This window comes from Phoca vitulina, unplaced genomic scaffold, assembly GCF_004348235.1.
Source record: "Phoca vitulina isolate PV1807 unplaced genomic scaffold, GSC_HSeal_1.0 scaffold22, whole genome shotgun sequence".
NCBI lineage: Eukaryota > Metazoa > Chordata > Mammalia > Carnivora > Phocidae > Phoca > Phoca vitulina.
In genome coordinates this window covers 32,016,311-32,043,838 of record NW_022589725.1, presented here as the reverse complement: position 1 = coordinate 32,043,838, position 27,528 = coordinate 32,016,311, and the positions used below count along the sequence as shown (strand labels likewise).

At 37.9% G+C, this 27,528-nt stretch overlaps 1 protein-coding gene across 10 annotated transcripts in view; it reads left to right on the top strand.

The window, feature by feature from the left end:
- RALGAPA2 (Ral GTPase activating protein catalytic subunit alpha 2) overlaps positions 1-27,528 on the top strand; it is a 336,447-nt gene that overhangs the window by 42,524 nt on the left and 266,395 nt on the right. For 9 of the 10 annotated variants that reach the window (XM_032419573.1, XM_032419574.1, XM_032419572.1 and 6 more), the window contains exons 4-5: positions 12,355-12,412; positions 23,143-23,186. In XM_032419573.1, the coding sequence (XP_032275464.1) occupies positions 12,355-12,412; positions 23,143-23,186 (102 nt within the window). The remainder of the gene's footprint in view (positions 1-12,354; positions 12,413-23,142; positions 23,187-27,528) is intronic. The other variant, XM_032419579.1, reaches the window with a different exon arrangement.

Sequence of the window (27,528 nt, the reverse complement as noted above, 5' to 3'; positions counted from 1 at the left end):
GGCAGGTATCCAGCAGGATTATATATAACGTTCTTTTGCTTTCTTTATATAACGGCTGACACCTTTTCTTACGAGCAAATACCACATAGCAAGACAGCAGAATTGTAGTTTTGCAATTAACTGGTTCCACAGCCCCTGCTTTCCTTTGCTTTATTTGTTATGACTTATTTCAGACGGTCCAGTGTGCAAACATACTTCCACGCTACTCCCTCCTTCTCATGCTGAGTGAAGGACTTCTTTCCACAAACCTCTCATGTTGTTATTGCTTTTTATTTTTTCCACAAGGACCACTTTACTGTTATTGAGTGGAGGAGGGAGAAGAACAAATAAAATGAACAAGAAAAACAGATTCTTCTTAAATCCTTGGAATTTAAGTTCTTATTGAGGATTTCAAATATTTCGATGCTTCCATGGATTTTTTTTTCTTTTAAAAGAATGATGCCAACTTTAAATGCAGCTCCTGGGTCACTGCAATAATTCTAAATGACTGATTGCAATTGGGAAAAAAAACAAACAACAAAACTAGTGTTAGTTCACATTCCATGGAGAACATTTTAAAAAGAACTGAGCCAGTAGAGACACCCATCTCCAATCCCCAGAGCTGTCCTGAATTCCAGTTGGTGAGCAAAATCAGTGCCACTGGTGGTCCTGACCAGAATGTTAGGTCACTTTTTTATGACATGAGGGGTATATTTTAATGTGTTACATGTATTTTAAATGATAAGAGAGGTATGTATGTAATTGTTCTGGCTTCATAGCATTAGTCATACTTGTGCTTATTAATGTTGAGCCCTTGATTGGGAACAACTCCAGATGATAGCAGTATTGTTATGGTATAGTGTGATCTGCTCCATGATAATCCTTGAGGCCCCTGTGCAGGGATCACAGTAGAGGCCCGGATGGCTAGTCGTGCCCTTTCTCATTTGTCTCACATGTTACTCGTGGTGGTGAGTTAACTCAGAAATCACTCCTCCGTTCTGTGCCCTGTAATGGATACTGGGGGAATAATAAAACATAGGCCCCAGGCCTTTCATTTCTATAGCCTGTGGTTATACTGCTGTCCGCTTTGAATCATGAAATGTTTATGATCTCTGCAAATGGGAAGATGGAAACAAAATATAAACATCCAGTCCTTTCTGGGGATTCTTTAAATGCATTGCTTGTGGTTAAAATTTGATTATCTTATTACAGCATGTTAATAATTTGAATTAAACTACAAATGTCTAAGTTGAAAGGAGCCATTTTCAATGGATGTTTTAACTTGAAAATTTAATATTTAAGCCTACAGTTTTCTTTATGCCTTGAAACTTACAGGTGAGAAACTTGGGATTGACCCAACAGGATATACTGAATTACTCAATTCACCTTGGGGGAAGGGAAACTGGAGACATGTTTGTGGAAGTCTGAAATTACATTCTGGTGATTATCTGTTGCAGCCCAGATGCCCTGAGCTTCCTGGCATGCCAGCCTCTCTCACGTAGTGTGCTGCTTGACTCGTTGGTAACTGACACCCTCAGAACAGGTCCCCTGGAAGGTAGCACTAGCAAATGCTTCCAGGAACCCTTTAAGGGGCAGATGGTAGAAACGGCATCAGGGCTAAATATATGGAAAATTCACAATAGCATGTTGTATTCATTGGTAGAAGAGCAGAAGATATGTAAAGAGTTTTTTTCTCTCCCTTTAAATTGATTTGAATTAGTGTGTTAACACGATTTGGATGAGTTGGTTTCTTTTTTATAAATCCAGGAGAGAGTTGTACAAACATATGCTATAAATTTTCGATGGCTTGTTTTGTTTGGATGTGTAGTGTGGTGCCTGTTACAGAGTGACACCTAGTGTTTGATGTGCTTGTGACACTGGCCAGGTTGGAATGAGAGTCTGGCTTGAAGTCTGCATGCAGTGCACCAGCTGTTCTTGCAGACCTTGGGCATTCACTGAGTGAACTTGGCAGAGTGGCCAGTCTTGAGGCGATTGTAGGTCTGTGACACTTTCTGCTCCTTTTCTAATTTTTTTTTTTTTTTTTAAGATTTTACTTATTTATTTGAGAGAGAGAGAGAGAAAGCACATGAGGCAGATGGAGAGACAAAGGGAGGGGGAGAGGCAGAGGGAGAAGCAGGCTCTCAGCCGAGCAGGGAGCCCCATGTGGTGCTTGATCCCAGGACCCCGGGATCATGACCTGAACCGAAGGCAGATGCTTAACTGACTGAGCCACCCAGGCACCCCTCTGCGACACTTTCTAATTGTGTTGAGGCAAGCATTTAAATCCTCTAAGTTTCTGGGATGGTGGGAACCACAAGGTGGCATCTCACTGAGGCTTTGTTAATTCTCTACTCATTACTTAACTGGAAACTCTCTGGAAGTGATATTTTTGTATTTTGTAAAAAAATGGCACAGAAAAGACTGCTAACTGGTTGTGCTGGTACCAAAATTGAAAAGACCTGAAAAATACAGTTTTTAGCCAGAAAATAGAAGCTTGTATGAAATGAAGAAAAGTATGGCATGTTTGCTTGTGACTGAGATTTCCCATGTAAGATCCTCGTGTGAAAAGAAGACTCTTCTTGAATTTGTTTTGTGAGTGCTTTATTTAGAGCAAAACCATATATTGGGGGTAGAATTATATGCTACTAATTTGGGGATTTGTGAAGGTCTCTGGATAGTTGCTCATTAAAAATAAAGAGTCTAGTGAAATTTGATTTTTGTTAAAAAGATATTAGACCTTTGCATGATCTCAAGCAAAGTGAAAAAATAACCTCTTACAGTCTATCAAGTGCCTACACTTCCATGTTTTTGAATATTGCATTTTTAATATAATGAAAATGGTTTCCTATTTGTATCTGTCTCTTTTGATCAATATTGATAGTACTTTTCTCCACTCCATGGTTCTGTACATCTCATGCTGGTGCTCTTGAATACCCTCTTTTTCCCACAACCTTAGCCTTTGTTCAGAGCTTCAGTCTTCCCTCCTACTGGAGTATCCTGATAACTAGTCTTTTGGTCTGTGATCTTCTGCCCCTTCTGTCTCCCTCACCCACCTGGATTGCTCTTTGTATAATGTAATTCTGATTCCTTTGGCCTTTAAGATGAAGACTGAACTCCCTGCCAAGATGTTCAAGGCCCTTCCTGATCTGGCCTCTGCCTGCTTCTCCATCCCTTGTCACCCACCTTACTTTTGCTCCTACTGGCAACAAAGCAGCAGGGTTTTTGGTTTTTGTTTTTTTCCTGCTACTGCTTAGTCTGCCTAAAATGTCCTCCGCTGCCTGGCTTACTCCTGTGTATTCTTCAGGATTCAGTTCAAAGGTGATCTCCCTTTGGAAGTGTGCCTTGTCTCTACTCACTTCCTTGTGCATGTACTGACATCTCTGATGTTCTTGCCTTTCCCCCTTAGGGCTATCATTTTTAGAGCAGGAACAGTGTCCTATGTCACTTTATCTCTGATCCCTCACATGGTACCTGGCACAAAAGGGACACTTAAGAATACTTATTAATGAGTCAAATAAACAGTTGATTTAAAGGAAATTTGTTTTAATTACTTACACTACTACCAATTCAAATCCCCATGTATAGCTTAGTGATTTGCAGTACTTAGAGATGCTTTTGTTGTTATGAAATTTGTTTTTCTTTTCTTTTATATTGATTTCTTCCTTAAATCACCTTCTATAAACTTTTTGAGTTTAAACTTATTTTTGTTTATTTCATTCTGGTATTATAGAAAATTAAACTCTACAGATTTGCCTCTTTTGTAGCTTTGACCGATTTTTGTTCTACAGCATTCACATTGTTGATAATCTTCAGTCTGTAATTATGGGTGTTTTTTTTTTAACTTGATTGTTGCTCACAAGAACAAAGTCCCTCAAGAACTTGCAAATTTTTTTAGTTTAAACTCTCAAAGGTGGACGTGCAGTGCATTGAGTTTACTTGTGACTTGTGCAGCTCCTACTTTGAGGGTTTATTCACATGGCTTAGAAAAATAACTTTTGGTAAATTTTCATTAATATTAGAATCTGTAAAGTGAAATTTTGTCTCTCTACATATATATTAAACCACTCTTAACTATATTCAAAGATGTTGTATTGTACTGTATGGCCTCTTTTATCTGTCAAAGATAAAGTGTATTAAAACCTCCTATGATAAATGTATTTCCCCTCAGTTACTGCATTTCTTTTATTTTCATGTACTTTTTTGTTTTATTTTCATGCTATGTTATTGGTTGCCTAAAGGTTCATATTATCACTAAATTGTGAATTACATTTTTAATCTATTTGAAATGATTCCCTTTGTCCCCCTTAAAGCCTTTTCACTTGATATTAATACTACTTTGCTGTGTGTTTGTGCCCATGCATGCCTGAAATGTCATTTTCTGTACTTTATTATTAATCTTTCTGCCTTTGAAAGCCAGTTCTGACTGACTTGGTCTTTGGTAGAGGAATTTAACCTATTTGTATTTATGATTTTTTGTGTGTGATAATCAACATTTTTGGTTTTTCTTCTACTTTTGTTTTTTGAGGGAGAGGTCACTTTCACTTTATGGAATATACTTTGTGATTTGGAAAATATACTTTCTATTTTCTATCCTTCCAATAATTATCTTTATTGGTATTTTTTAGAATGCAAATTTATTTATTTATTTTTAATTTAAATTCAGTTAGTCAACATATAGTACATCATTAGTTTTTTATGTAGTGTTCAATGATTCATTAGTTGTTTATAATACCCAGTGTTCATCACATCACGTGCCCTCCGTAATGCCCATCACTCAGTTACCCCATTCCCCCAGGCCCTTCCTTTCCACAACCCTCAGTTTGTTTCCCAGAGTCAAGAGTCTCTCATGGTTTATCTCCTTCTCTGATTTCTTTCCATTCACTTTTCCTTCCATTCCCCTATGATTATTTGTGCTATTAATAATTGTCTTTAAATTAGCAAAATACTTTTCAAAACTTTTTTCTTCTAATTAGGCATAGCAAGAGTAAAGCAGTACTTGATGATAGCCCCATGCTTTTACTTTAATCCCATATATTTTTTGTACTTCTCACTTCTCAGCTATTTTAAGTATTTTATTTCCAGATTGTTTTATTATAATATTTTTAGAATGTTATTTCTCTTAGGTTAATAATTTTGAGGATTTACTCTAGTTTTCATAACCATATTAACTCCTATTATATAAATATAGCTCACTGTCACAGTGTTTATACCCCTGCACCTTTGTTTTTGAATTGTTTAATTAATCTCTGTGTTTGCTGGAATGTGAATTTGCTTAATATGTTGAGGAAGGGAGATATGTGGCTGGTATACTTCCAGCTCTAGAATATCTTTCTTTTAACTTCAGACATATAAATCTGGCTATATATTTTCTGAATTATAATCTTGTTTTTCTTCAAAATTCTGAATTTTGTTTGCTTTTTAAAATAGCTATAGTTTACTGTAGCTATCTTTATCATGTACTGGATTCTTACATAAGCACCTGGTCTACTTTGGGACTTCTGTTCTCCATATGGGTGGTATTCTGGTGCCCATTCTACTTGGCTTGGCCTACAGTGAGCCATTGACCACACAGTCTTCTGGAGCTTAATGTTGCAGAGAAAAAGACTATTAGCCTGAAACCAGACTGTCCTTGTGGCCTGGGTACTCATGGTGTTTTCTTTAAACCCAGCTGCCGTGTTGTCAGAAGTTTTCTGACCTTTTATTACTCAAAAAGTCAAGTAACTAAGACTTAATGTTCTTTTAAACCAAACTCCCTATTTTTTCCATAGTCAGCGGTTCCTTTACCTTGCACCCTGTGTCATGTGGCTAATTTCAGGGAGAGTTGCACCCCGTGCTCCCTGTTTCTGGACATAACAAGTTTAGTTGGCCATTGTTTTGGTAGATTACCTCACATGAGATAGGATGTAATCTTGTCCCCATTCTTCATCGTCCTACCTTTTAAGTGGAATTGAAATCAAGTATGAATCTACTGGGATATGTTGCAATCATCTGGTAATAATTTGGGAAAAAAATGTTTCCCACACAAATTAAACAAAGATCAGCAGTTTTAAAGTACACTATAGCATCTTGTATAAACTCGAGCTTACATTTCGCATTATTCCTGGTCATGCAGTAGGTTCTGAAGAAAAAAGAACTATGGATAATCAGTTAAAAGAATGACAGATTCCCTGATGTGCTGATCAGTAGTAATACCTAATTTTGATTTCAAGTGTGCTATAATGGATTACCATATAGATGCAGCTGAGCACTGAGCATTAAATAGAGCCATGTGTTTTTCCGAAAAGTAATATTTATTCACACTGTGTGGCTTTCTTGAAAAAATTTTTTTATTTTACTCTCCAGTGAAACTACAAACAAGATGTCAGTAGTTTATGTGGCATTCACAGTAGTGTAGCTTAGAATATCGGCTGCAGTAGAAATGCCATAATATATTTGCCTCAACAAAGGTAGGCTTCATCTGGGACTTTCTGAGGGACAGGCTTAGCATTTAGACACAGATGATCGTGTGGGGCTTTATTTTTATTGACTTCAGAGACTTTAACGCATAAAAAAATGGTCCTTGCAATATTTGCGTACAAAAAGAAGCATCAGTGTGGGTAACGTTTCAACCTTTGAATTGTTGTGTAAGATTCTGTCCATTTGGGAATGTTTTTAGTAACTCAGACTTTGGGCATGGTGTTTCATATCCAAACCTTATTGAGTTTATTTTTGAGTGTCTTTAAAGTCCATCCATTTTATAAATCTGAAAACTTTTATCCAGAAGTGGTGATGATGATAGGCCTGATCTCTAAACAAGTTGGAGACTACTAGTGACGACTGACAGTATCCACGTGTCTAGATACACGTCATCTTGCTGTGTTCTTTAGTTTTCTTTATATTAAAAAGACATTTTTCTCTATTGCACATTAAGAAAATAAACCCAAATCAAGGAGACAGATAAGTATTTTGGAAAGCTGAGAAGCATGATTCAGTGCCAAATTGGTTTCCTTACTAAAGTAAAGCTCTGAAGAACAGTGGGCATGCCAAGCATTCATCTAGTCCAATATAAGATCTATCCTGAATCTGTGGAGTAATTCTTTCAGCATCTTCTGTACGATGTTTTAAAATCAAATGACAGGATGGGATCAAAAGATGATCCTGGAATGCCCAGCTGGGGCACCCAGTGCCCTTGGTGGAGAATGCATGAGAAAGTAGGATGCTGAGTCACTGCTGTGCCATTCACTCAGGAAGAGTGAACTGCAAGGAAGGGGGCAGAAAAAGGACCAGAAGGACTCAACAGGCCTAGGCTTTAGTCAACGTGAGACAGCAGCCCATTGACAAGAAACGATGCCAGCAGAGATGCTGTCCCTGGAGTAGGGTGCACTGCTCTTAGTACTTCAGCCTCTTAATATGATGAAAATATTCTAATTAATCATTGGAAGATTATTGTGACAGAGAGATGTGTTTCCTCTTCTCATCCCCAGCCAGTGACTGAGCAAGGTGGTGGTACGAGAACCTAGCCATTTTCAGGCACGCCAGACCCCTCTAATGCGCCATCTTTGCTCTGGAGCTTCTAAGCTGGCAGAGACTTTCAGCTCTGTATGGTGGTCTGAGGCTCCCTGCCCACTCCTACTTCCTCATTTCCCTTCCACAGATGTTCCTTTCCAGTAAACCAGGGCACTCCTAACTCCACAGTGTCCATCCCCAGAGAACTCAGCCTGCAATGACCATTATTCATCTGTTATCAAACATACCGAACTAGCCTCTGTAATAAATTTTTCAGTGAAGGGAAGTATGAGTTAGAACCATAAGACTTAGATGTGAATGGAGGTCATCTTTCTCTCTTTAGTCTGGAAACGTCCTCGCCCATCTCCAGACCATGATTTTTCTGGGCTCTAGAGTTGCTCATTTGGTCAGCAGCAGCCTGACTGCTGAGACCCTGGTCCTTCTTCTCAGGTCCAGAGTTGTTGATTTTCTCTTTGCTTGTGATGATTTCCCATAATCTATAGACAGCTCTCTGGGTCCTGTACTCCTGTCTGTGTCCTTATCTGCAGCTCATGGGCATGCTGAGCTGTACATTCTGTTGGTAGGACAGTGCTTGCATGGGTTCTTATTAAAATATTCCATAGAGAACAGACTTAATTTTTCTTCTTCTGATTCCCTTTTACTGTAATAAAACTTAAAACATAACCTGGTTTTTACCCTTACTTCCTTCTGTATATTATTCATCTAATACACACGGTGTATATTGCAAGGTGAAAACCTACTTGATTTTTTCCCTCAAAGAGCCATTTACTTGCCTCTGCACGGTTTATAGATTGATCGATCCTGCCTGGTGTTTGATGTCTGGCTGACAAAGGTTATGGGTTCTTCAGGCAACAGATAATGTTGAGTTCACTTGGGTGCCTGGGTGGCTCAGTCGTTAAGCGTCTGCCTTCAGCTCAGGTCATGATCCCAGGGTCCTGGGATCGAGCCCCGCATTGGGCTCCCTGATTGGCAGGAAGCCTGCTTCTCCCTCTCCAACTCCCCCTGCTTGTATTCCATCTCTCGCTATCTCTCTCTGTTAAATAAATAAAATCTTTTAAAAAAAAATGTTGAGTTCACTTGATTTAATACTGAAATCACTTTTCTTATATTTTCATTTGCATCAGTTTTCTTATATTTTCCAGCATCTTTTAACTTTTTCTAACTAGGTGTACATATAAATAGTCATAAGTATTTTTAATCTCCAAGACAAATAAATGTGCAAACACCTGGCACATTGAAAATTTTTTCTTTGACCTGTGCTTACTTGTCTCCAGCTTCTGCTCTTCCTTCTTCATCCTATTTTTAAAATATTTTATTTACTTATTTGAGAGAGAGAGAGCATAAGCAAGGGTAAGAGCAGAGGGAGAGGGAGAAGCAGACTCCCTGCTGAGCAGGGAGCCCGATGCTGGGCTCGATCCCAGGACCCTGGGATCATGACCTGAACCAAAGGCAGATGCTTAACGGACTGAGCCACCGAGGCGCCCCTTCCTTCTTCACCCTTGTTGTCTTTGGATAATTTCAGCATACCGGTATCTCTAGGGTTTCATTTCATCTCCTTTTAAGCCCTCTCAGAGGGATCTTATACACACACATCTTCAGCTGCTACCTGTATTCTGTTACCATCCAAATCCTGCTTCTGCCCTCCAGGCCCATATATCTAATTGCCTAGAACATCTCCTCAAAGAAGCCTGTTGACATCTCCAATTCCAGGATGTCCAGAACCAAACTTGACATGCTTCAGTTCTGGGATTCCTTCTGGATTTGATATCTTAGATAGAAGTATTGCCATCTGCTGAGCCACTGGGGAGTCATTCTTGAGTCCTCCATTCACCACAACTACTCTGACCACCGTCTTGACAGTTTTACCTCCTAAATATCACCATTATACGCTTCTCTTTATCTTGCTGACCTTTGTCCAGGCCACATCATTCCTCCTCTGATATGCTACCATTGCCTCTTCATTGATATCTCTGCCTCTCTTCTCAGCCATCTTAAATTCCACTCCAGCTGGAACATGTTCGGTGACTGCACAGTGCTCCATGAGATCATGGCGTCACCTGCCTCTCCAGGCCCTTCTCCTCCCCTCCTCACCTACCTGCCAGCCAAGCGGGCTCTCTTGCTGCTGCTGTTCCTTTCAGGTACCAGGCTGTCTTGGCCTCTTGGCTTTTACATATGCGCTTCCTTTTGTTCCTGTTCTCCACTAAGCTAATTTAATTAATTCTGTAATCTCAGCTCAAGCATCCTTTTTTCCTGGAGCCATTCCATGAAGCTTCTGCTGAGATGAGATGCTTTCCCCCTCACCTCCACAGCTTCTCAGAGAAATTTCTGTCAGGCTTTTCTTTTTTCTCCTGAATGATATTTTCTTTATCATCTCTCTTGCCCACTAATCATGAAACCCTTAGAATGAAGAACTAAGTATTTTATGAATATTTATTTTATTTCTGCATTTCAAATGCCAAGCTTGGTATCAAGTGTGTAGATATTTTTCATTAAATGGGGTTTGATGTGCATGTGCCTATTGTGTTTATAGAAGTGTGTTTGAGTGTATGTCAGCATTAACACGTAGTAAAACAAGATACACCTTAGAGTTATGGGCTTATGAGATGTTCTGTAGGAAGTCTGAAGTGGAAATATAGGAGAGAACTCCTGTTAGTGATTGTCAGCATGTGATCAGCCACATACTGCTTTTAATATATATAATCAGAAATAGTCTTCAGTGTAGTTTGTGTAGCATTTTCATCTGTGTAGATGGGTGGTATGAAGAATTTATAAGAAAGACCATAACTAAATACATTTATATTTTATTATTTATGTTTGTCAAATCTTGAAAACTTCGTTCTTTTAAATTATACAGCTTTTATTTTTTTGTTCGGGTTTTCTTTACTAAGTTTAGGGTTTAAAAAATGCCCACACATTTTAATGTATTTTAATGTAAGTATTGTTAAGTCAATGACATGTAAGGAAAGACCAGGTACATTTTATGTTAACATGAACAGCGAACCATAGCAAAGATTAGGATACTTGTAATACTCAAAACAGTTCTACAAGTAAAAAGCATGCATAATTCTTCTATTGAGTATTTATTTGAGCACATGCTGTGTGCCAGCCATGCTCTTGGTTCTGGGGACACTTCAGAGAAAAGACAGAGGTGTTCTTGTTCTTGCGGGGCTTACACTCGGGGGGAGGGAATACTGCCTTCAAATGAGTGAACGTGAAGATAACTTCAGCTAGGGGTGAGGGCTAGGAAGATGACAGAACAGGTGGTAGAGAAAGCATCAGAGCAGTGGTGAGGTGGCGCCCAGAAAGAAAGAAGGTGCAGAAGGGCCTCTGGGGGGAGGTGGTGCTTGCAGTGAGAGGGATGGTGAGGTGGCGCCATTGGCACAAGGCTGTGGGTGGAAAAGCATCTGGGCAGAGCAAGGAATCTGTGTCATTTAAAGTCACCTGCGTCTGACATTAGGAGGAGGAAGGGAAAAATGAAGGGGGGGAAATTGGAGGGGGAGACGAACCATGAGAGAGTGTGGACTCTGAGAAACAAACTGAGGGTTCTAGAGGGGAGAAGGGTGGGGGGATGGGTTAGCCTGGTGGTGGGTATTAAGGAGGGCATGTATTGCATGGAGCACTGGGTGTTATATACAAACAATGAATCATGGATCACTACATCAAAACTAATAATGTACTGTATGGTGACTAACATAACATAATAAAATTAAATTAAATTAAAAATAAATAAATCTTTAAAAAAAATAGTCACCTGTGTCTGACGGAAGTTTACCTGTCGTGCCTTTTCTCAGTAGATGTTCTTACATGTTCATTGTTGTCAAATGAGAACAAATGAAATAATACAGGTATATGTTACTGACCCTGGGGAAAGTTAAGACAAGAAAATGAAAACAAAACAAAACCTCAGGCTGGCTCAAATGGAGGAGGCAGTTGATTAGCTGCCTGGAAATATACCAGGGGATCTGGATATACATTTTTTACCTTCATCTTTCAAAATGTTAGAATATTAGCCTAGATTAACCTAGAATGAGGATTTTTCATGGTAAAATAGTGATGTGTTATCAATATCAAGAAATATGTTTTTATAAGTTTTTGGATTTCTACATTTCTTAAAAAGGTGGTTGCAGATAAAGTACAAAGAATCTTATGACCCAAGAGTATACTTGCCAAAACTTATTTTAAAGTGGGAAAAAAGGAAAAAGGTCATTTTTTTTTTTTTTTGAAAAGCTGCTTTTATTAGCCAAATACTCTTGTATATCATACATTCATTCCTTATTGTATCTTCCAATGTGGGGGGTGAAGGGGGCGGAATTCTGAACTGCAATCCTAAACTTATTTTTAGCTATTAATTTCAAGAAATTCTTGGCAGCGATTTCATTTTGTTATTCCACCGTATGTTCATGGTCTTATCCTCCTTGTTGTTCATCTTTCTTCCCGACTCTGGTCCTTGTCCACAGACTAATAATGATGATAATGGAAAGGGGAAGTGGAAGATGAAAAAGCAGAAACCTGGGGAATCTGGCATTTGAGAAATTATTCTTTTAATATGAACTTAAGCAATGACTATGATTTAATTAAGATAAAATGATCATTTTAAAAGGTTTTTTTTCCCCTTCTTTTTCTTGTTTTCTTTTAGGAGGAATTAAACTTGGGACAGTGATGCCTTTAAGGCACTCAGGGAAGGAAGGTTGCTTGGGGCAAGTAAAAGACACTGTCCCATGGGCTACAGGGTCAACTGCACTATTTACATTATTGGAAATAGATTTTCTTTTCTTTTCTGATACACACACACACCACACACAGTACTATCATGAAATGTGTAGTTTATTTTCTCTTGATATCTTAACAATTTTTAAATTTGTTTTATAGAAAATACTGCAATTTCTACCTGAACGAATTTTCTTTCGATGGCATTACCAGAGTATAGGTAAGAACAATTTAAAGATTTCTAAAGTGATACAGATTTTTTCCAGTTGAATTTTCAGTAATATTTTATATAATTAGCACCATCAAGATTAGGTTATAACAAGGAATGGTAACAAGGGTATTCTGGTTAAAAGTAAGACAAGTCCAACCTGCATTTTGGAGGAAAATAGAATATACAATATCTATCCCTACGTCATAAGTGCTCCTTAAAAAGGATGGTTCATTGACCAGCAGCATCAGCCTCACCTGAGAGCTTGTTAGAAAATGCAAAATGTCAGGCCCCAGCCAGACCTACCAAATCACAGTCTGCATTTTTAACAAGAACTCCAGGGGATTCCTGTGCACAAAATTGAGAAACATTTGATCCGGAGTATTTTTAAGTAACTTTTCATTTTTTTCTTACAAAAATATCTTGTTCTTCAAGACTTTATCACTGATGCAGAGATACTCTGTTTGAATGCTTTACGGTGTGGCAGCAGGAGGGAACTTGAAATATAGCCAAGTTACCACCGCTGTGCTTTCTGTGCAGCTCTTGACATAGAACAGTGTTTCCTCTCAATTTAATATTCATGGCACAACTGGTGTAATTTGTGCTATTGACTGTGAATCCTACTTTCTTTTTATAGAGTGTCTGGTTTGGTCTTTCTGCCTTTGAAGACTGACAGTTCCCCATTTTTTCCTTCTTGCCAGATGATCATATTTAAGGAGAACATAACCTCATAATGGGATCTTTACTCTCTGATCATTCATTCAAATATCTACTGAGGGAGAAACAAAAGTTCTGGGGTAGAAACAAAGAATATCTCACCTTGCTTGTATTATATAAGCTGATTGCCAGGGTGAGGGATAGGTGAGAAAAAAAAATAATTACAGTATAATTGCTGCTACGAAAAGTGTAATGGTAGCAAAGAAAGTCGAACAATTCTATTCAGAGGACTTGAGGAAGGCTTCAAGAGAGGTAATCACTACCTAAGCCTTGAAATACGAGTGTGGAAAGGGTTTCCTAGATGGGAGATCGATCTGTGAAAGACATGGGACCTGAAAGAACATGGCACTTTCGGTGGATATTTCAAAATTCAGAATCCCAAATTTAATTTAGTACTATTTATGTGAAAAATATAACTGACACTTATATAAACTGAACTGTTTAGTGAAATATATATAATAAATACATCTCCTGAACTGAATGATTAAATCATTACTTGAAGGTAGAAGCCTTGGTCTTTAAATCTTTCAAATACACAAAGAAGGTTTTCCTTTAAATTATAGTGTTATTGATAGCATTTCTGTTCATTGATACTTCAACATTGTGTATTTAAAGTAAAAATTTAAAAATCAAATGGTAAGTATAATCTGAAGAGGAATCGTAGGGATTTGTAATGCTCCATGGTGTAGCAGGAATGGATGAAAATGAGAAATAACTGCATGCAGAATTTTTTATTTGTGCTAGATATAATCCATCCATTCTGTTTCGTCATATGTATGAAAAGGATACTCATTTTCTACAGACAGTACTTTAAAATGTCTGAAGATTAATAGGCCCCCCTTCAGCCTGAATAAACTTACTAGAACTGGGTGTAGAAATTCATTTGCTATTTGTGTTGTGAAACTTTATGCATCTAGGAGGTGGTGTATGGTATTACTTTAATTCTGGCTACTATTACCACATGGACTGGTTAAGATTGCAGGTACAAGTAGCTTTTTACCCAGTTTAATAGTGTCTGACCGAGAATAGTGACTCTTTGATTGGGATTGCAGAGTACTAGTCTCCTGAGCCAGCATAAGAGCAGGTGCTGTTTATCTAGTTTAGTGTGTAGAATAAGCTCGTTTATCTCGTGTATAGAATAAGCTGGCTGTATAACACGGCCAGTATGAGTCATGTTTCAGAATGTTGAAGTATGAGCATTTGCATATAAAATCATCCTTATTTTGATGCTTATATGCTTAATACTTGAATCAAACAGGCTCTTTTCAGATAAATGTATTTTTGCATGATTTATCAAACTGGGTAGAAGTTGGTGATTAGGCAGGTCCACATACCTTTTATGATGATCTTCAGGCTAAATGTATTTTGGAATCAAAATTTTTCAGATTTTAGAATGGCTGTGTGGTGTGTTGATGTTCAGCAAACATTAACATAATGTTGATATCTATATGTAACACCCCAGGGGACTGGACAGCACCCTGTAACCAAGAGAATTCTTATTTCTGTAGCCTAAGATATGAAATAGCCTCACGTTAGTCGGGTGTTGCCACCACATGAGTTCAGATTCAGGTCAGGTCCTGTCCACCAGTAAATTCCACACAAAAAGCTTTAGTTTTCATAGATTCTTAGATTTTGAAATTTCCAATAAGGGATTGTGGATTAGCAATTCTACACATTTTCTTGACCTCACTCTCTTCCATTCTTCCCAGTTTATTTGGATTTGTTAAAACGGCCACCATATGTCACTCAAGGTCTTGACCAAGTTAGTTATAAAACCTAAGAAACTATAAGAAAACACCAGATTTTAAAGGGAAAGGAATGTGCCTTAAATATTTCCATAGCATCAGTATCTTCTTGACTTCTGCGAAACCTGTTGAGGCTAGGACAGGAAGCTTTTCACTAGTCAGTTCCAGACGTTCTAGGTATCTAATATTCCATATTTTAGATCTTTTATATTCTAGATATCTAATATTTCTTACCTAATATGAAGAACACTACTGTATAAACTTCTTAATTAAATGTTACTGTGGCTGATAGTGGCCAAGATACTCTGGAATACTGGGTTAGAACCTGGAAGCTGGGTTTACATACCACTGATTCGGTATGCTTCCTGCCCCACACTACAAATAATGTCCCTAAGTATAGAAACCTAAAATAAGAGCAATTCCTATATTCTGCAAGTCTTAAAAGTTCTCAGACCTACCGGATAGCTAGGTTTTATACAGAGAAAGAAGTTAATTTGAAACATCAGCTGCCACAATGTTTGAAGTCAGTTTCTTATCCTGCCATCTTGTTTTGTCAGTAGCAAAGAGAGAGGTTCTGTTTCTCTCTATACTGTTTTTAGAGGGAGAAAATAGTCTGTAAGTTTTTCTATGCTTAAGGATTTATATAAGCCATTGAATGAGGAAGCCTGTTCGGACTCTGTTGTAATGTGAAATGAACAATGTTCATTATTCCAGGCATCTAGAGATACTGCTTCAAGTGAGGTTTAGAGAGTAAGAAGATTAGGGAAGTGGCTGACAGAACACACACCAACTATGATGTCTGCCAACCTGCTACTCAACGGTTTGTAAATTCCACGACTAATTACGAATGAGAAGATTTTCCTAAAGCCAATTTTAGGCCAATACATCATGGTGGACAAGGGTGGGCACTTGAAGCCTTACCTCTGTAATAATGAGAGCTGACAGGATGTGAGGAGATGATAAAGAATGGCACATCAGTAAACCAAGGGTATTTGGTGCAGGGGCAGGCTGTGGCCCGCTTTCATGTGCCCATGCATCATCAGTACAGGATTCAAGTTATATGTGTTTGCTTTGGAAGGTTTACTGCTCATGAGCCTTAAGGAAGCAGATTTCTTGTCCCATTCAGTGTACAGTGCTATGCCTGTTTGCAATAAATGTTTGCTGTGGGTGGAAGGATTTATTTTGTACTAGAGATGTTTTATATCAAAAATCTTCAAAATAAATAGCCCTTGGGTTTAAAGGATTGGGCTCAAATGGAAAATTCACACAGTACCTCATATGTTTTTTTTAAATTTAATTTAATTTTATTATGTTATGTTAGTCACCATACAGTACATCATTAGTTTTTGATGTGGTGATCCACGATTCATTGTTTTTGTATAGCACCCAGTGCTCCATGCAAAACATGCCCTCCTTAATACCCATCACCAGGCTAACCCATCCCCCCACCCCTCTCCCCTCTAAAACCCTCAGTTTGTTTCTCAGAGTCCAAAGTCTCTCATGGTTCATCTCCCCTCTGATTTCCCCCCTTCATTTTTCCCTTCCTTCTCCTAATGTCCTCCATGCTATTCCTTATGTTCCACAAGTAAGTGAAACCATTTGATAATTGACTTTCTCTGCTTGACTTATTTCACTTAGCATAATCTACTCCAGTCCCATCCATGTTGATGTAAAATTAGGTATTTATCCTTTTGATGGCTGAATAATATTCCAAAACCCAAGAAACAAATAATCAGGTCAAAAATTAGGCAGAAAACATGAACAGACATGAACAAACACTTCTTCAAAGAAGACATACAAATGGCTAACAGACACATGAAAAAATGTTCATCATCATTAGCCATCAGGGAAATCCAAATCAAAACCACATTGAAATACCACCTTACACCAGTTGGAATGGCAAAAATTGAAAAGGCAAGAAACAACAAATGTTGGAGAGGTTGTGGAGAAAGGGGAACCCTCTTACACTGTTGGGAATGCAAGTTGGTACCCCCACTTTGGAAAACAGTGTGGAGGTTCCTCAAAAAATTAAAAATAGAGCTACCCTCTGACCCAGCAATTGCACTCCTGGGTATTTACCCCAAAGACACAGATGTAGTGAAAAGAAGGGCCATATGCACCCCAATGTTCATAGCAGCAATGTCCACAATAGCCAAACTGGAAAGAACAGTTCAATGGCCCTTCAACAGACCAATGGATAAAGAAGATATGGTTCATATGTGTTTTGTTTTGTTTTTTAAGATTTTATTTATTTATTTGACAGAAAGATAGAACAAGTATGCAGAGAGGCAGGCAGAGGGAGAGGGAGAAGCAGGCTCCCCGCTGAGCAGGGAGCCCGATGCGGGCCTCGATCCCAGGACCCTGGGATCATGACCCAAGCCGAAGGCAGCCGCTTAACTGACTGAGCCACCCAGGCGCCCCCCCCCCTTTTTTTTTAAAGATTTTATTTATCATATGTGTTTTTTATAGGAGTCATTATTAATCTTTGCTCAACCAGGTTCTTCTTATATGGAATATAAAAACCAATGCATAATTAAACTGCAGATTTGTTTATGACTTTTTAAGAGTATCCCTTGCTTTCTGCCTTGGGCTACCCAGTGGCCTGACAGTGCTTGGGATGTGAACACAACCTCTGAGCAGCCTTATTTCTCAAAGTTTCTACAGCTCACTGGGCTCTAACTGGGCTCTAACTACTGCTCAGGACCCTGAACCCGACAGCCCTCCCTGAGTTCCTTGTAGTCAGGACACACCACAGCCCCCTCTTCCTGAGAGAACAGGGTCTCCTGTGCACTTTACACTAGGGCTCCTTTAGAGATGCATTGCAGCCAGGCTAAACTGCCTTCATGTCACCAGGTGATGGCTGAGCCTAATGCCCCTTGGACCCACTTGGTGCTCTCTAGGGTGCTTTCGTCATCATTGCCCTGCATTTCTTGCCCTCCTTCCCACTTTGTACTCAACCCTCTGGAAATCCTCTTACTGGGTTAAGCAACAGCCCTAGAGCCTCAGCCTCTCAGGAGGTTTCACCTCCTCGGCTCTCTAAACCTGGCTTTTCTCTCAGGCTTCTTTGTCTCCCTCAGGCCTGTGGGAGTGAGATCATGGTCTTTCTTTTCTCCAAGGTCCATTCCAGACCTCATCCACCCCCTCTGGAAACCTCTCCCTTAACTAGGCCTTGTCTGTCCTTGTTGCTGCCATATCTTCTGATCTGCCTACTTGACTTTTTTTAATGGCTTAGCTGTCTCCGAGTCCTTTCCCTTCTTATCAAGTTACCCATCAGCTCCTCGACCCCTCACCCTCCATGCTTTCCTGGTTTTCTTCTGCACCCTTGTCATCATACAGACCTGTATCTGAGCACAACCTCTGTCCTCCTGATCTTTCACTTAGTCACTTCCAGACCACCTGCTCTGTTTTTTCCTTTTCAAAAAACCAGCTCTTTTGGGGGAGTATAATTGACATACAATAAATGGTATGTATAATGTTAATTTTGAGAAGTTTTGACATAGATGTATACCTGTGAAATCATTATGACAATCGAGATAATGAACATAGCCATCATTCCCAATGGTTTTCTCATGCTCTTTTCCCACCCTCCTGCCCACTCCCCCAGGTCACCACTGATCTGCTTTTGTCATTATAGATTAATTTGATTTTCTAGAATCTTATAGAAATAGAATCATGCAGTATATACTCTTCTTTGTTTGGCTTCTTTCACTCAATATAATTATTTTGATATTCTGTGTTGGTGCATATATTAATAGTTCATTTCTGAGTAGTATAGTATTCCATTATATAGATATACCATAGTTTGTTTATCCAGTCACTTGTTGATGGGCATTTGGGCTGCTTCTAGTATTTGGATATAAACAAAGCTACTGTAAACATTTGTGTACAAGTCTTTATGTGCACATGTGCTTTCCTGTCTCTTGAGAATGCAATGGCTGAATCATATAAAGTTATATGTTTGACTGACAGACTGCTTCCCATAATGGTTGACATTCTCACCAGCAGTATGACAGTTGTAGTTACTTTACATTCTCATTGACACTTAGTATGATCAGTCTTTTTATTTTAGTGGTAGTGGTATCTTACTGTGGTTTTAATTTGCATTTCTCTAATGACTAGTGATCTTGAGCATCTTTCATGTGCGATTTGCCATCTGTATATCTTTGGCAGTCTGTATGTTTGAATCGATTGACCATTTTTTTAATTGAGTTGTCTTCTTAATATTGAATTTTGAAAGTTCTTTATATATTTCAGATTTAAGTGCTTTATGAGATACGTGACTTGGAAATATTTTCCCCCCATCTCTGACTTGTCTTTTCATTCCCTTAATTGTGTCATTCAGAGAGTAAAAGTTTTTAATTTTTATAAGGTCCAGTTTATAAATTTTTCTATTATGGATTGTGTTTTTGGTGTCCTATCTAAGGACTCTTTGCCTAACCCAAGATCACAAAGATCTTCTATGTCTTCTTCTAGAAATTCTATAGTTAATATGTTTCACATTTAGGTCCATGATTGCTTTTTTTTTTTTTAATTTTATTCTATTATGTTATGTTAGTCACCATACAATACATCATTAGTTTTTGATGTGGTGATCCACGATTCATTGTTTTCGTATAACACCCAGTGCTTCCTTTTGAGATTAATTTCAAATCCCTCCAGTGGACTGCTGCTTCTGAGTGCTTATTGTAGATACTGTAGTGCCAGAAAGTTCTGTGTTCCTGCTCGACTGGCAACTTTCAGCACACCTTGCACGCCAGCACCCCAAAGTGTGTTTCTCCGTGTTCTTGTACCTTTCCTGGTGTGCTATACTGCCTTTGCTTATTAATTGGTTTGAGGCATGATACAGAGAGAGTTTTTTTAAAAAAAATTAAAACCAAATAAGAATCCCTTTTATAATGTTAAAGTTAGATTAGAACTATCTTTGTGAACTAGTGGCCTTAAAAAGATTATCTACAAGATTGTTACTTTGTCAAGAGAAATTGTCAAGCATTGCAATTCTCACAATTGAAAATGAGATAAGCAAAGAAGATTTTGAAAATGTTGTTGGATTTGTTCCATTAAAGCCGGGAAAGTAAGATTATAATGCATTCTGTGTTATAAACAAAATATTTAAGCTAATGGTGAGTTTTAATATTTTTTGATTGTTCAATATTGAGATTTTGTTTTTTCAATATTTTCTCAATGCTTTAATGTTCTGGAAAAAAATTAATCATTAAAAATACATAAAAACATATCTATAGTGGTACACATATTTCCTTTTACCTTAGGCTCCAGTATGGCTCAGCTGAACACTGGTACTTATTTAAAACTTTAATAATGTTCATCATGGATTTTTTTGCATTAATTTTGATTTTTAGAAGCTATTGTATTAAAATATTATTTATTTTGATTACTGAGTTTTTGGTCCTTAAATCTTGTGCAGACCCCTCACTCTTCTTGTCCTAGACCCAGCCCTCCTTAAAAGCAATAAGACTCACATTCAAAGAATATTTATAAGATACAATAAAAGCCAATAGAAGTTTGAAGTTCATAGAATCAGTCCAATCATTGAATCTAGTTCATAGAATCTAGTCCAACTAGATTTTATTTACTCATTTATTCATTTTCTCCTCACATGAATCAATATAGTGGCAACCAGTAGGGTTGAAGAGGCACCTGAAAAAGATAGGGGTGGGTATAATCATAGTGTGGGTGGGGTATTTAAAAGTCCAAACAGGGTGGGTTAGCCTGGTGATGGGTATTAAAGAGGGCACGTTCTGCATGGAGCACTGGGTGTTATATGCAAACAATGAATCATGGAACACTACATCAAAAACTAATGATGTGATGTATGGTGATTAACATAACATAATAAAAAAATAAAAATAAAAGTCCAAACAGGTGTGATATATAGAGAGAAACTTTTTGAAATTAAAATGAAAAGGATTTCATAATGGTAGAGTAGCAATATCTTTGTGAGCTTAGGACCTTAAGAAATACCTAAAGTGGCCAGGCAAAGCTCTCAGGTATTTATCACTGGTTTTCATGTTGAAACACTATGCTATGTGCCCCTACTGCACAAATATTCTTTCTAATGTTGTTCTTATTTAAAAAAGAATGCCTCAGTGGTCCCCTGGGTAGCTCAGTCAGTTAAGCATCCAACTCTTGATCTCAGCTCAGGTCTTGATCTCAGGGTTGTGAGTTTAAGCCCCGACTTGGTCTCCATGCCCAGACCAATCTTAAAAAAAAAAAAGAAAGAAAGAAAGAATAAAAAAAATTAAAAGAGTGCCTTAGAGAATAGCTGATGCCTTATCTTGTGGGGAAAATGTACTTTTCATAAACCAGACACTGTTCTAAGCATTTGTATATATGAACTCATTTAAACTTCATTAACAATCCGCTATGGTAGGCACTGTTAATATCCCATTTTACAGATGAGAAGACTCGGGCATGGTGAGATTAAGTAACTGACTCAGGTTATACAGTAAGTGCAGAACCTAGATTTGAACCTTAGCAGTCTGACTTCTGACTGGCTTGTAACTGCCAAGCTGTACTACTTCACACATACAGGAGTTTCTGAATACAAGATGGGATAGATCAAATATGTATGTATTCGTTTTCTATTGCTGCTCTAACAAATTATCAGGTTAATTTCAAAAAAAAAGTCAGAGACTGTTGGCAGATATGCATCAGACATTCTGTATGTCTCTTTGTAAAGGCTGTCCTTTCTATAAATATTTTTCTTCTCTCTGTGTAGAAATGAGTGGATATAGGCAACTGTGGGTAGACTAAACGTTTAAAACTGTGGACCTATTCACAGAAGAGAAAGGGCTGAGAAGCCCCAGTGGTCATGCACAATGACCAGGAGAAAGTGTTTCCAAGAATGTGTTGCAAGATTATGGATTTGCCAGATGTCCGGGAAGAGAGCTGTGTGCAGACTTTATCTCAAATCTCTTAAGGAGTGGAGTGTCTGTTGACCCTGCCAACCACATGAGGTCCTCATGGGTATACTGGAGCCGATATTAAACTGAGGCACACCAGCCTTTGTCCAAGAATGGATGAACATGGAGGCAAGGGACAAGGCCCCAGGTTAAGGAGAGGTATGGGATAAAACAGTCCCATGAGCACAGGCACTTGAATCGTAGCTGTGAGAGAGCTTAGTCCAGTAAGTGGTGGCTCTAGACCAAAAATTACTGGAGATGGCTTGGTGACAGGAGAAGTAGAGGGAGGAGGGCACTTTAACTTCCCTTACTCATTCACAAACCATTGGTGATTTAGTGCTATAATGTAGTCATAACAATGGTGAGTTTCCACTAAGCCCCAGTATTGTATATGGCACAGCAGTTACAAAATTGTATGCATTTAACTAACATGCATATATTTATCCACATGAAGATGACCTATAGAAATTTGTTGAGACTAGCTCTATTTCTTGGTGGAACATCTCTTTGAAATACAGTGGTGGGGAAAATATGTTTTGATGTCCAAGTTTTAATTGATGCATAAAACTTCTCATCAGGAGATCTAAATAGTTTTCTCCCCAGAAAAATATGGAAGGAAAGGTTCTCTTGCCTAACTTCCAATATATTTTCATTTTTAAAGATTACTTCCTTCTTTAAGGTTAAGATCCCATTTAGAGCCTACATCTGATATTTAGGTAGGGTTGCCAAGACATCTCCATACTAAGACATGACTACATTTATAGAATGATAGGTAACATGTTTCCATCCTCATAAGAGAGACTTTCTAATTGAAGAGGGCTGCAGCATCAAAGTTTTTGCAGTTGACTGGTGTAGTTCTGAGTAAACTTTGATTCCTCTTGACAGTGACCAAAGATTCTGCTAGAGGACTGAACCCATAAATGTGATTGTTGCCACAAGGAAAGAAACGCTGTTTTGAATATTTGCAAAATGTTCTTGTAAAATGTTTTGTGAGCAGTTTTATTTTTAACTTTAGAAATTAGAAAAAATCATTTATTTTATGCATGATGAGATATTTACACATAATCCACTGGGGGCGTATATGTTACTTTAATATCAATCATTTTGACTCTTTTAAGAGTTTTGAAGAGGTTCATACTTAAAGTACTTTCATCTTAAAGATATATCTCTGTCTCCTATGACATTGCTTTGTTTCTGAAGGTAAGTTTTATTTTTTAAAAATTATATCTTTTGTTATAAGTACATATTTTCTTTCTAAAACTGATCTTTTAAAATATATCTTAATCCATTTTGAGTTTTTTGTGTGTGTATGGTATAAATTTACATACTCTATTTCTAACTCAGTGTTTTAAACTTTCAGGCTCAACTTTAAAGAAGCTTCTACACACTGGAAATTCTGTTAAGGTATTTATTTTAGATGAATGTGCAATGGCATTTTGTATCATTCTTAAATTTATTAGTACCACAAAGTGACAAAATTAGGCCATTTTGGGGGGAAAAAAGATCTTTAAAAACCACTTGACTTTATTTTAAATTGAAAATTATATGGCAAATATTGCTAGAGTTTTTGTTCTTACATCATAATTTACTGTGATATACATTTTAAATATTATTCAGAGAACAGGGCTTGGGATTCAGAGTTTGGAATTTGGAGTTCTAATTTTGATTCTGCTGTGTACAGTCAGGGAACCATTGGCAAGGCGCTAAATGCTCCACTTTTATCATCAGGAAAGGGAGGAAGCCAGTTCCTCTCCAAGCTTCAGAGTTAATGTGCTGGATTCTGTTCACCCCAGTAATCTTGTTAAAATTATAGTTGTCTCTGAATTATTTTTGCTGGTTTTGAGAACTATTGTGGGGGGAAAGAGCAGCAGAGCCTTACTTTTGAATATTTACCTATTTGTTTGCAGCAGATTGATCTTCTACTTTAGGTTAACTTTGGCTTATTTTAAAACGAACATACCTTTTATAATGATATATACCATTTGATACTAGATAAAATGACCCTAAAACATAAATGGCAAAAGAAGCCAGCCTGGAATATGTATCTTATGGGAGGTTATTCACTTGTAGCTAATCAGGTTATGTGTGTACCTTTGATAAGTTCATATATTTTTTGTTTTGTACCAGTTTAAACACTTATAGCCACTTAAATTTGATGTTAACTATCTCTTACATGTTGAAAAAGGGAGATGAGCTATTCCTAGCTTCACAGTAGATTCCATATTTTATCCCTCCTATTTTATTCATTTTATTTATTTTATTTTATTTTATTATGTTATGTTAGTCACCATACAGTACATCATTAGTTTTTGATGTGATCCACGATTCATTGTTTTCGTTTAACACCCAGTGCTCCAAGCAGTACGTGCCCTCCTTAATACCCATCACCGGGCTAACTCAACCCCCCACCCCCCTCCCCTCTAAAACCCTGTTTGTTTGTCAGAGTCCATAGTCTCTCATGGTTCATCTCTCCCTCCAATTTCCCCCCCCTTCATTTTTCTGTTCCTTCTCCTAATGTCCTCCATGCTATTCCTTATGTTCCACAAATAAGTGAAACCATATGATAATTGACTTTCTCTGCTTGACTTATTTCACTTAGCCTAATCTCCTTCAGTCCCATCCATGTTGATGTAAAATTTGGGTATTCATCCTTTCTGGTGGCTGAGTAATATTCCATTGTATATATAGACCACATCTTCTTTATCCATTCATCTGTTGAAGGGCATCTCAGCTCTTTCCACAGTTTGGCTATTGCGGACATTGCTGCTGTGAACATTGGGGTGCATATGGCCCTTCTTTTCACTACATCTGTGTCTTTGGGGTGAATACCCAGGAGTACAATTGCTGGGTCACAGGGTAGCTCTGTTTTTAATTTTTTGAGGAACCTCCACACTGTTTTCCAAAGTGGGGGTACCAACTTGCATTCCCACCAACAATGTAAGAGGGTTCCCCTTTCTCCACAACCTCTCCAACATTTGTTGTTTCTTGCCTTTTCAATTTTTGCCATTCCAACTGGTGTAAGGTGGTATTTCAATGTGGTTTTGATTTGGATTTCCCTGATGGCTAATGATGATGAACATTTTTTCATGTGTCTGTTAGCCATTTGTATGTCTTCTTCAGAGAAGTGTTTTTTCATGTCTTCTGCCCATTTTTTGACTTATTTGTTTTTTGGGTGTTGAGTTTGAGAAGTTCTTTATAGATCTTGGATACCAGCCCTTTATCTGTAGTGTCATTTGCAAATATCTTCTCCCATCCTGTGGGTTGCCTCTTTGTTTTGTTGACTGTTTCCTTTGCTGTGCAGAAGCTTTTTATCTTGATGAAGTCCCAAAAGTTCATTTTTGCTTTTGTTTTACTAGCTTTTGGAGATGTATCTTGAAAGAAGTTGCTGTGGCCAATGTCAAAGAGGTTACTGCCTATGTTCTTCTCTAGGATTTTGATGGATTCCTGTCTCACATTGAGGACTTTCATCCATTTTGAGTTTATCTTTGTGTATGATGTTAGAGAATGGTCAAGTTTCATTCTTCTGTATATAGCTGTGCAATTTTCCCAGCACCATTAATTGTAGAGACTGTCTTTTTTCCCATTGCATATTTTTTCCTGCTTTGTCGAAGATTATTTGACCATAGAGTTGAGGGTCCATATCTGGGCTCTCTATTCTGTTCCACTGGTCTCTATGTCTGTTTTTGTGCCAGTACCATGCTGTCTTGGTGATCACTGCTTTGTAATACAGCTTGAAATTGGGCAACGTGATGCCCGCAGCTTTGTTTTTCTTTTTCAACATTTCCTTGGCGATTTGGGGTCTTTTCTGATTCCATACAAATTTTAGGATTGTTTGTTCTAGCACTTTGAAAAATGTCATTGGAATTTTGATCGGGATGGCATTGAAGGTCTAGATTGCTCTGGGTAGCATAGACATTTTAACAATGTTTATTCTTCCAATCCACGAGCATGGAATGTTTTTCCATCTTTTTGTGTCTTCTTCAATTTCTTTCATGAGTGTTCTGTAGTTCCTAGAGTATAGATCCTTTACCTCTTTGGTTAGGTTTATCCCGAGGTATCTTATGGTTTTTGGTGCTATTGTAAATGGAATCGTTTCTCTAATTTCTCTTTCTACAGTTGCATTGTTAGTGTATAAGAAAGCAACTGATTTCTGTGCATTGCTTTTGTATCCTGCCACATTACTGAATTGCTGGATGAGTTCTATTAATTTGGGGGTGGAGCCTTTTGGGTTTTCCACATAAAGTATCACGTCATCTGCGAAAAGAGGGAGTTTGACTTCTTTTTTGCCAATTTGAATACCTTTTATTTCTTTTTGTTGTCTGATTGCTGTTGCTAGGACTTATAGTACTATGTTAAACAATAGTGGTGAGAGTGGGCATCCTTGACGTTTTCCTGATCTTAAGGGAAAGGCTCTCAGCTTTTCCCCATTGAGGATGATATTCACTGTGGGTTTTTCATAGATGGATTTTATGAACTTGAGGAATGTTCCCTCTATCTCTATACTCTGAAGAGCTTTAATCAGGAAAGGATGCTGTATTTTGTCAAATGCTTTTTCTGCGTCAATTGAGAGGACCATATGGTTCTTCTCTCTCCTCTTATTAATGTGTTTTGTCACATTCATTGATTTATGGATGTTGAACCACCCTTGCATCCCTGAGATAAATCCCACTTGGTCGTGGTGGATGATCCTTTTAATGTATTGTTGGATCCTATTAGCTAGGATTTTGTTGAGGATTTTGGAATCCATATTCATCAGGGATATCGGTCTGAAATTCTCCTTTTTGATGGGGTCTTTACCTGGTTTGGGGATTAAGGTAATGCTGGCCTCACAGAGTGAGTTTGGAAGTTTCCTTCTGTTTCTATTTTTTGAAACAGCTTCAGTAGAATAGCTATTATTTCTTCTTTGGATGTTTGGTAGAATTCCCTAGGGAATCCATCAGGCCCTGGATTCTTGTTTTTTGGGAGGTTTTTGATCACTGCTTCAATCTCATTACTGGTTATTGGCCTATTCAGGTTGTCAATTTCTTCCTCTTTCAGTCTTGGCAGCTTATAGGTTTCCAGGAAGGCCTCCATTTCATCCAGATTGCTCAGTTTATTGGCATATAGTTGTTGATAATAAGTTCTAATAATTGTTTCTATTTCCTTGGTGTTAGTCGTGATCTCTCCCCTTTCATTCAAAATTTTATTAATTTGGGTCCTTTCTCTTTTCTTTTGGGTAAGTCTGGCCAGTGGTTTTTCGATCTTATTAATTCTTTCAAAGAACCAGCTTCTAGTTTTGTTGATCTGATCTACTGTGTTTCTGGTTTATAATTCTTTGATCTCTGCTCTAATCTTAATTATTTCTCTTCTAATGTGTGGCTTAGGTGTCGTTTGTTGCTTTTTCTCTAGTTCTTTAAGGTGTAGAGTTAGTTGGTGAATTCGGGATTTTTCTATTTTTTTGAGTGAGGCTTGGATGGCTATGTATTTCCCCCTTAGGACCGCCTTTGCAGTATCCCATAGGTTTTGGACTGATGTATTTTCATTCTTACTGGTTTTCATGAATTGTTTAAGTTCTTTTTTTGATTTCCTGGTTGACCCAAACATTCTTGAGCAGAGTGGTCGTTAGCTTCCAAGTGTTTGAATTTCTTCCAAATTTTTCCTTGTGATTGAGTTCCAGTTTTAAAGCATTATGGTCTGGGAATATGCAGGGAATAATCTCAGTCTTTCAGTTGAGACCTGATTTGTGACCCAGTATGTGGTCTGTTCT